The 9,895-nt window shown below is 62.6% G+C and overlaps 1 protein-coding gene across 6 annotated transcripts in view; it reads left to right on the plus strand.

Annotated features, from left to right (window-relative positions):
* The window catches only part of Tbc1d16 (TBC1 domain family member 16), a 78,059-nt gene extending 71,990 nt beyond the window's left edge, over window positions 1-6,069 (plus strand). For 5 of the 6 annotated variants that reach the window (XM_015504094.2, XM_048797558.1, XM_048797562.1 and 2 more), the window contains 3 exons: window positions 38-217; window positions 2,383-2,529; window positions 3,267-6,069. In XM_015504094.2, coding sequence (XP_015359580.1) covers window positions 38-217; window positions 2,383-2,529; window positions 3,267-3,515 — 576 coding nt within the window. In that variant the 3' untranslated portion in view covers window positions 3,516-6,069. The remainder of the gene's footprint in view (window positions 1-37; window positions 218-2,382; window positions 2,530-3,266) is intronic. The other variant, XM_048797555.1, reaches the window with a different exon arrangement.
* Window positions 6,070-9,895: the final 3,826 nt, after the last annotated feature.

Genomic DNA, 9,895 nt, shown 5'->3' on the forward strand with positions numbered 1-9,895 from the left:
AGGGCGGGGCGGGCTCACGCTCCTGCCTCGCCCCCAGCTGTACCTGCGGGAGCTGCTGCGGCTGACCCACCCGCGCTTCTACCGGCACCTGGCGGCGCTGGGCGAGGACGGGCTGCAGATGCTCTTCTGCCACCGCTGGCTCCTGCTCTGCTTCAAGCGGGAGTTCCCCGAGGCCGAGGCCTTGCGCATCTGGGAGGCCTGCTGGGCCCACTACCAGGTGAGTGGCCACCCACGCCTGGCAGGGTGGGGGCTCCCCCGCCTCGCCCCACGCCCCACTGCTCCCTAGTCCTGGGCCTGGCTGCAGGCCCCTACCAGGAACTGAAACCCACGCAGCCCAGGATGCTGGTGCCCACATGCTGGGACAGCACTGTCCCACCCCGCCCCCTGGGACTGCTCAGCCACAGGTTCAGGCCCAGGGAAAGGGGGGCTCTGCTTCCCCAGCAACCCCCCGAGAGCCCTGATGGTATGTCTCAGCCTCCACTTGCTGTCCCCATCACCAGCATCTCCTCCACCAACTGTCCTCTGAGGACAGGGTGGAGTCTGTCACGTGGCTTTAGCGCCTGAGTTAGGGACAGATGGGTGATGCGAGAGGATGGGAGAGTCTCTGCATTCACCAGCCTTTACAGAAGTACTGGGATGCATTCAGGAGCGACGGCCCTCTGCTGAGGCGCAAGCTCTGATGTCCAGGGCAGCTAGCAGAGAGAGGTGGATACCACCTACCCCCAGACGTGGCAATAGCAGTTCCCATCCTGAGTGGCATCACGGGTGGGGGGGTCACACGGGAGTCTGAAGACACCTATGTTGGGCCACCAGCTGTCTATACCTTCCTCACGGCCCACCCCCGGTCTGCGTGCCTGGCCCACATGAGTGGACGAGCGGACACGGAGCTCAGGACGGAGCACCTGCACTAGTAAGGGGAAGCGCACCGTGGATGGCCTGCAAACCCCACCCTGCCCTTTACCTTGTGTTACAAGTGACCTCAGCATCACTCACTGAAGAGGGCCGATTCTTACCACTGTACTGTGTCCCAGGTCTGATGAGATCAGTGGCGATGACAGGGACCTGGCCTGTTTGCACACCCCAGCCGACTGCCAATTTGTTTAAAGCCCACAAAGCAAGTCCACAGGGCTTTCAGACTTGGGGTAAATGTAGCCACTTTTGGAACAATCCCTGGTTAGCTGGGCAGGAGAGGTGGAGGAGGCTAATTAGCCAGGAGTGAGCTCTGGCAGGGGTCACTGCCGGACAATGCCTTTAATTCCTGAGTGTCCCCCTGGGGGACAGTCTCACCCATTTCCCTGCAGTGTGCGGTGGGCTGGCCTGCCCCACACCTTGTCCCAAGAGCTGAGACCCTCTGTGCCGCCGTCCAGCCCATGTGGACCAGGCTCCACCTTCCACTCCCCACATTCCTCCAGCAAAGCTGGGTGTCCACTTCCTGGGACTCTCACCCCAGCCAAAGTCAGAGTGGCTGCCAGAGGGCCAGCCCAAACCAAAACAAGACCACTGCAGGGAGCTCTGAGGAAGAGGCCGGGCGGCCCAGGGCGCGGCGTCTCCCAGAGCAGGCCCGGGTGAGGTTTGCTGCTGTGGCCTGTGCCCACGCACAGCACTCCAGCAGCCCGGTTGGGGATGGTTCTGTGGGGAACTGTGACCGGCATCAGGGGACTCGCATGCACTTTCTGCTGCTCCCGTCCATCCTGTGTCTCAGTGAGCCACTGTGTCAAAGGTGGGGTTCCTTGAGGTGCCCAGGCAGGAGCACTCACAGGATGGTCCCAGCCAGGACAGGTTGCCTTAAAGGAGGGCAGTGGGGCCCTCTGTGGGCCTCCAAGAGGAGGGCTGGGACATCGAGATTGGGTCAGTGTTCCAAGAGGTCCCAGGGACTGCTCTCCTGGGACCTGCTTCTCCGACTGCAGTGGAGCACAGTCTCTGGGGCACGCCTCGGGACGCCCACAGCAGGGCAGACCAGCCCGTTGGTTGGCTTGCACCTGGGGAGGACCCTGACCCAGCCTGTGCACAGCTCCTCTCAGGACGTTTGTGGATAGGACGTCACAGTGAGCTCTGGGGTCCAGGCTTTGGAAGAAGGGTTCTTTGCCCCATCACGGATGTCACACAGAAAGCCCACCCAGAGACTGACAGTCATGGCTGCCTGGCACAAGCGTCGCTGCTCTGGGTCCTGCAGCAGCCCAGGAGTGTGGCTGCCGACAGACCTGACTTGCATGTGGGGAAACTGAGGATGAAGGCCCCTGCACAGCTTGCCAAGTCCCCCACAACCCACAAATAGGCCCCCAGTGCAGACGCCCTCCCCCTGGAGTCCCTCTGCCCACTGCACGAGGCCTGTCCTTCAGGCAGGCCAGTCAGGGCCCGTCAGAGTTCTGCTGTCTCCCCCAGACGGACTACTTCCACCTTTTCATCTGCGTGGCCATCGTGGCCATCTACGGGGACGACGTCATCGAGCAGCAGCTGGGCACTGACCAGATGCTCCTGCACTTTGGAAACCTGGCCATGCACATGAACGGAGAGCTGGTGCTCAGGAAGGTGAGCCCTTCCCTCCCTGGCTCTTGAAGCTCCGCCCCTTGTAGCAAGAGCCCCGCCCCTGCCTGCACAGAGCCTGCCCTGCACTTGGAGTCCCACCCCACTGCCCATCTGCACCTGCAGCGCTGGGCCCTACCACCAAGGCCCAGGGGTGGGTACCTGCTGCAGCCCCTCCAGCTAGGTCATGTGTCCCCGTGGCTGTCTCCATGCTCTCAGGGGCACCATCGTGGGGTCCCCACCTTGGGGAGTCTTACTCAGCCCAGAGCTAGAGAAACGGGAGGCTGGGCCTGGGGAGGGGCTGCTCCCACCCAAGGTCAACTGGAATAAAGGGGACTTCATTGAACTTCTGCCCTCCTTCCCCCCTCCAGTCTCCTGCTGAAGTGCTGCTGGGCAGAGCTCCAGGGCACCCTGGTGGCCCAGAAGGTGGGGCCGAGCTGAGTCAGAGAGGGGTCCTGCCAAACATGGCAGGCTGGGCCGGGCAGGGCTGGGCAGCCTTGGCCTTGCTCTCCCTCACTGGGCAGCTTGGGAGCTCTGAAATCGGAGGGCTTCCTCACAGCTTGCAGCTGTGAGCTCTGCCAGAGTCTCCAGCAGCCGTGGCAGACCCAGACCACTGTGTGGTGCTAGGTGGGAGCCGGTGGGCAGAGCCCACAGGCATTGGCCCTGGCCACGTCATTCTTCAACTTCCCATGGGGATCCCAGGCCACCAGGCTGTCCCCTGACCCCATCCTCTCTCTCTGCAGGCCAGGAGCTTGCTGTACCAGTTCCGCCTCTTGCCGCGGATCCCCTGCAGCCTGCATGAGCTATGCAAGCTCTGTGGGACGGGAATGTGGGACAGTGGGTACATGCCCGCTGTGGAGTGTGCCGGCCACCACCCAGGCTCCGAGGGCTGTCCCTATGGGGGCACGGTGGAGATGCCTTCACCCCCAGCTCCAAGAGAAGGCAAGAGGGGCCCGAAGACACCTCGGGAAGGCTTTGGCTTCCGCAGATAGGTGGGACTCCCTGCACTGGACAGGTTGAGGGGACCTTGCAGGAGGTCCTGGGCGTGGGGGAGGGGCGGGGGGACGGATGGCAGAAGTGTAAGGAAGATGGCTGTGGGCGAAATGAAGAGCCCTTTTCCCCAATAACAGCCAGAGCCTGGAAATGACAGCAGCAAGGCCTGCCACCCTCCCAGAGGACAGGCGGCTCCGGAAGCTGGGACCGGGCAGCTGCCTCACGCCGGCTGCCTGGGGGAATTCTGCACAGCCCAGAAATTCCTCATTGCCTGGAAAAGGGGACAGCAGGGACAGGAGGAGGCTTCCACCCCAGTGCCAAGGGTGCGGGCAGCGGGGCCCATGCAGGCCCAGAGGCCTCTGCACACTGGACGCTTTCTCGTGCGGCTTCTCCAAGTGAGCTGGACACACTCCTCCCCCTTCCCAGCCACAGCTGCAGAGCTGGTCTGAGGGCATCTGCCAGGAAGCCCTCCGATTTCAGAACAAGTGTCCAACCTGGGTCTCTCGCGCCAGCTGCCTAAGTGCTGTGCATCCTGGCTATGGGGAGGAAGGGCCCGACTGAGCCGGAGCCAGAGCCTGGTGGACAAGGGTCGGACACCTGCCCCTAAGCTGGGGTCTTCCCCTGAGGACTCCTGGCACTGTTCACAGTCAGTCTCACCAGATCCAGCAGCCATCTGGGGGCTGAACGGGTTGGCAGGTGTGTGTGTATGTGTGTGTGCACGTGCGTGTGCCTGCAAGGTCCTCTGAAGAGGATCCCTTCCTCAGGGCGGTGGGAGTGTACTAACAGAAAGCCAAGACAAGGCACCTGAAGTAGCAGAAGCCTCTTGACCCGCTGCAGGACCCGTGGTCCCTGCTGTGACTGTGGACCAAGAGCAGCCGCAGTCAAGGAGCATTCGGGCTCTCCGCGGGGTGGGTGGGGACAAGTTCTTCCCCTGTGCTCCATCCTCCGAGGGCTGGGTCTCGGCTGCCCCTCCTGGGACAGAACGGGGCACATGGGCTGTGACCAGAAGCTCCCAGCCGTTGCAGGAGAGCCATGTCTTATGCGATGGGCGCCAGGAGTTGGGTGCCTCTGTGAAGCGCAGACCCAGAGCTGCCTCCCGCCCACAGCTCCTTGCTGAAGGGTGGGCACTGCTGGACAGTGCCAGTCCTAGAAAGACACCAGCCCCCTCCCTTCTCAGCTTTTTTTCCCTCCATAAGCCCAAGTCCTCTTCAAGGCACTTACAAGTTCCCGGTCCCTCTGTTCCAAGAGCCTTTGGGGGAGAACATACTGGAGCCCCCAGTGTGCAGATCCTGAGCTGTTAACCACTGCAGTCCAGCCACGGGGGGCCTGGGGGGTGGACTTCTCATCTGTTTTGCTTCTGGGGAAAGTGGGTTGCCTGTCTGTGTTGGCTCCTGGTCCGCTAGGGAAACAGGTAGCGCTAACCAGGTCCATCCTTCCTAACCCTCCTCTGGAAACCAGACCCCACAAATAGTCCTGTCAGCTCTCCGTTGCCACAGGAGTGCTGTGTAGCAGATAACCCCCCAAATCATCGGCCTAAACTGCTGCGCCCAGGTACCGCGCTGCCCGCGGGTCGGCAGTCAGGCTGGGCAGCCCTGCTCTTGGCTTGCTTACCTCCGGGGCCATCGGTTCCGAAGCTCCAGCAGGGCACTCGAGGTGCAAGGGCAGGTCCCTTGCCTCCCTCCTGCAGGTCAGCCCTGGTGAAGGCCCCTGCAGGACTGGGTGAGTACCTGTCCAGGCCAGGGAGGACCACACGTCTGCCCCATCCTGCGGCCAGACCTGGCCTTCTGGGGTGGGTAAATGGACTCTGTCTGCTATTGTTCCCTCTGCACAACCTGTCCAGGAGCCTGGGGATTCAGGGGGCCCAGGATGGGACTGTCATCACAGTCTACCTGCCACCACTAGAAAGTCTTGGTCCAAACGACACTGTTCCAGGTCACCCCCTCCCTGGGGTGGGAGAGGGAGCCCCTGCCCTCACCCACGCCTGTGCTACTCCCTGCCTCGTGCCCTGGGGCTGCTGTCTTGAGGGCAGGTGGAGCAGGGCCAGGTCTCCACTCGCTGTGGAAGGTCCCAGGTGGAAGGCCTTCCCCCTGAGTCCCCAGCTCCCCAAGACCTGACCCACCTGCACCAGCTGCATCCTCAGGGTGACCAAGTGCCACTCTGCTCCCCTGGGCCTCAATGTCATCTGCTTCTGCAGAGCAGCCAGGGTCCAGGAAGCCAGAGCCGGGTGTGCGGCCGGCCGCTCCGGCTGGAGGGGAAGCCCCGCCCTGGCTCCGCTCCCTTCATCTGGATGCAATTAGAGGAAACCAGCCCCAACCCTGCGGCAGCTGTTACCCCAGGATTATTCCCAGCCAGCAAAAGGCATTAGGGTGATAATTCAGTCATTAGACTCCTAGCTTCCCACCGCCACGACGTGCAAATAGGGGGTAATCAGCCCGCCATGGCCATCCTCCGCGAGGCCGCTTGTTTAACCCATTTTTTAAAATGACACTTAATGCTATTGGTGGGCGGGCGTGTGTGCGCATAAAGTCGGCGCCTCGTTGGCCCTGCCACTTACACGTCTGCTGACAGTGTTGCATGGCGTCGTCCTGGTCTCTGGGAGGAGAGGGACCTTTGGTGTGCTTGTGCTGGCACTGTCCACCTGACACCCAGGAAAGCTGACTTCCGACTCGTCCGCCCAGGGCAGAGGGACCTGGCAGGAGGTCGGGAGCTGGGTGCACCCAGGGAATGGCGGGTGGTGTAGGATGAGTATTTCTCTGCCACCTGGGCCTGACGGGGTCCTCCCCGGGTGCTGGGGAAGAGCGAGCTTTTCCAGAAGGTTCCAACTCGGGTCCCAGCTTGGGAGACTCTCGGGTCATGTGCCCCTGCCCTCTTGCGGAAGAGGAGGGCCTGATGCAGAAGGACAGTCACATGGCACACGTGGGCTTGGAGGCCATCAGCTCGGGTCCCTCCACAGCCGGAGCGTGAGGCAGAGGGAGGTTTTTAACCGGGGGTGGGGGTGGGGGGGACGCATCCTGGAGCTGCCCCTGAGAGCCTGTGCCAAGCCCTGCTGGGGTGAAGTCAGCCTGGGGCCGAGGCGGGCAGAGGGCACCCAGCTCAGGCCTTTGACAGTTGGCCCTGAGAACAGATGGGGGCAACAAGGAAATGAGGGACTGTGGGCCAGGGGCAGGGGATCTGTTCCTGTGAAGTCCCCCTGAGCTGCTGACCGCCTCTGGCAGAAGTAGCTGGGGTGGCCCGCAGGGTTTTAGGTCTCGCTGGGGTTTCCTCCTGCAGAAGCCTCCCGATCCAGCCTCCCGGTCCCCCTGCAAGAGGCTGGGGGAGGTGGGGACACCCTGGGCTCACCAGGCAGAGGGAAGGAAGTATCTTCTTTGTGTCTGCTCAGCAGGGGTGCAACCTGGGCCAGGTGCAGCCAGGACTGGCTGCCCAGCTGGGCCATGAGGAGGGCACCAGGAGGCTGGCCTGCGCCTGGGCCCCCCATCCCAGGGGCCCCAGGGACAGCCTGGATCTTGCTGGCTGCACAGGCCTTCCTGTGGGGCTGCTCCAGACCTAAAAGCTAATCCCCCAAGTCTCCCCAGGGCTGGGAGTAGCGCTGTGTGAACGCCCTTCCCCGGAGCAGGGGCCTGGCCTTGAACTGCCACCACCCCTCCCTGGCCAGGTGGCCTCTGCCCACCCAGCCTATTTCTTCACCTGTTAGATGAGAACAAGGACACCTGCCTGGGCCACCTCACCTGTGGGGACTTTTCCTGTAGAAGCTGCCATGAGCATGGTACGCCATGGCCCAGAGGCCTCACCAGCCACTTAAGGAAGAGACCACTGACCTAAGCCTTCAGCAGCCTTGACCATGAGGGCTGATGCCCTGGACAAGAACTCTGCCCTGGTTTGGAGTCAGCAAACCTGTGGCCCCTCCTGCGCCTCCGCCTTGCTGTGTGTCCTCTGCGGAGGGCCAACCTTTCTGTGCCTCCTCTAAAGGTCACTCCTACAACTCTACTCCTGCCAGGAAGAAAATCGGCCGTTGGGCGTGGGCATTCCTGCCTGTGCGCCTGCACATAGAGCTCTTCAGGGAAGGCCGTGCCCTGGGCGTTCACCCGCTGGGCTGTGAAGTCCCCTGAGGACTCCGCCTCCCAGGTTGGAGCTTAGCCACCAGGAGAGGGGAGTCCCTGGGCCTCCCAGAACAGAGCAGGGGCAAACAGCCTGCTGCTGCCCGGTGTTTGAGATGCATCAGGATGAATGTCCAGGTAGGAAGTGGAATCCAAGTTCAACGAGGGAAAGCCGCACGACCAGCTTTTCTCAGTGCTTTGGGGTGGGGAGGACAGTCTTGTTGTTTAAGGGCGGTTTCATGAAATTCCCACCACTCACTACTGACAGATGGGGTTGTCTCGGCGAGTGATTTGTTCTGTTTTGCTTTTTAAATACAATCCCCTTCCACTCAGGCCAGGTCTGGTGACCATGACCCCTGCTAGGCACAGCCCCTTCCGCGCTCCTGAATTTCGTGGATTCCAATGCAAAGGAAATAAAATCATGTTGACAGCGTCCATGGCACAAGGCCCCGGGTCTCTCAGGGCCTGTAGCGAGAGACACTTGGGTGTGGGGCAGAGGAGGCAGGAAGGCCTGTGGACACTTCCACCTGTCCTGCCTCTTGGCTCTTCAAGGTGGGGACGGGGAGGGGTACTGGGGTCACCAGAGCTGGGGGCTGGCCAGCAGACCCTGCTCTGGGCAGGCTCACCCTGGGCCCTGAGTGGACAGCATTTGGCTTGCAGGGGACAGTGAGGAAGAAGGGCAGCCAGGCCTGGCAGCACAGAGGTGGCTCTGTCTCAGGGAGCGTCTCCGTGCCAGGGGCTCCACTGCAGGAAGCGCCCGAGTCCTGCAGTTAGGAGATTTTTAAAGAGGCAAACGAGATGGGTGGGAATTAGAGGGAGAATCAGCATGGCCCCTCGTCCTGCTGACCCCCCCCCAGCCTGGGGAGCTGGGCACAGGGACCTGTGCACCGGGACGATGGGAGGCCGCGGAGCCCCCCAGCTAGGGTTCCAGCCCTCGGCTTCCTCTGGGTGGCAGGGCTTCCCAGAGCTGGGCTGGTCTCAGTCCTTTCTCCTGGGGCCTGGGGGCCATGGGGAGGTCTCCTGAGGTTCAGGCCACTTGTCTGAGGGCTCTGGCCTTCTGTCTCCCTGGCCATGGCCTAGACCTCCGCATGCCCCCTGAGGTTGGCAGGTGGATGCCCGGCAGTGTCCTCAGTGCCGTCACCTGCACGAGGGCACCAGGGCATGGTTCCCGCCCAGGGGAGGCATCTGCTGCAGTGTGTGTCCCTGGGGGAGTTAGGTACCGTGTGCCCTGCTGATCATGCAGGAGCACCGTGGAGCCCCAGGGCCGGGCAGCTTGTCCTCAGGAGGGATGGTCCCTCCCCCACCAGTCAGCCCTGCAGAGGGTGAGGCCCATCTCGACCCCCACCTGGGGTCACAGTCTGGACCTGCCCTGCCCAGAAGGGCCCTCCCCCAGGCCTTGTTTTTCCGCTGTAGTTCTAACATAAATAACAGCCGTGTGGTCACCAATGCTGGGCCCAGGGGACGAGCCACCCCGAGAGCCAGGCTTCAGGTTGAGACTCTTGGGATTCCCCTGTGCCTGGGAGAGGATGGCTTCTGTGCACTCAGGGTTGACACTGCCACCAGCCGCAGAGGTCTTCCTCGAGTCAGGGGACATTGCACCCCGCCTGTCCTGGGCTTCCTCCCCGTCGTCCACTCACAGCTGGTCCGTGGTGGTGAGCCTGTGCGTCCCAGAGGGGTTGGATCCACTGTGGGGACCGCATGGCTCCTTGGGTGGAAGAGCACACACTTCTGCAGACCCTCTGAGCAAGGCCTCGCGTGCCCCCAGGCCTTCGGCTGGGTGAACCCGGAACCCCCAGTCTGGTGGCCAAGGCTCAGGTGAGCAGGAAACGCCTTCACCTTACTTCCTCTCACACCAGGTGAGTGAGTCCCAGATGGCCAGTGCTGCCCTGTTGTACTGGGGTCTCTCCCCCTTCCACCCAACATAACATCCAAAGGTGGAGGGTCCGTGTGAAGCACACAGGGTCTCTGCCCCGGGACCCATGTTGGAACCCGGAGGGGGCAGGTCTGGCTCTGCCCTGCTTTGGCCCTGGTGCCTGAGCATGCCCTCGCTGTGCTCTGCCTGCCAGGCAGGGGGCCTCAGCATCCTCCCCGGGGCAGGAAGACCCCAAGCCAGCCCCTCTCCAGTGGCGAGCCCTCCTCCCACCCCATGTCCACTTCAGAGACGTGGACTGTCACACCCTCTGTGCTCCCCAAGACACCTGTCTGCCCACATGGTGGACTTTCAGACTCCACATCCCCTGCTTCAGAAGGGGTGGCCCTCCACCGCCCCCCACCCTCCCCTTGTC

Source organism: Marmota marmota, unplaced genomic scaffold (assembly GCF_001458135.2).
Source record: "Marmota marmota marmota unplaced genomic scaffold, marMar, whole genome shotgun sequence".
Classification (NCBI taxonomy): domain Eukaryota; kingdom Metazoa; phylum Chordata; class Mammalia; order Rodentia; family Sciuridae; genus Marmota; species Marmota marmota.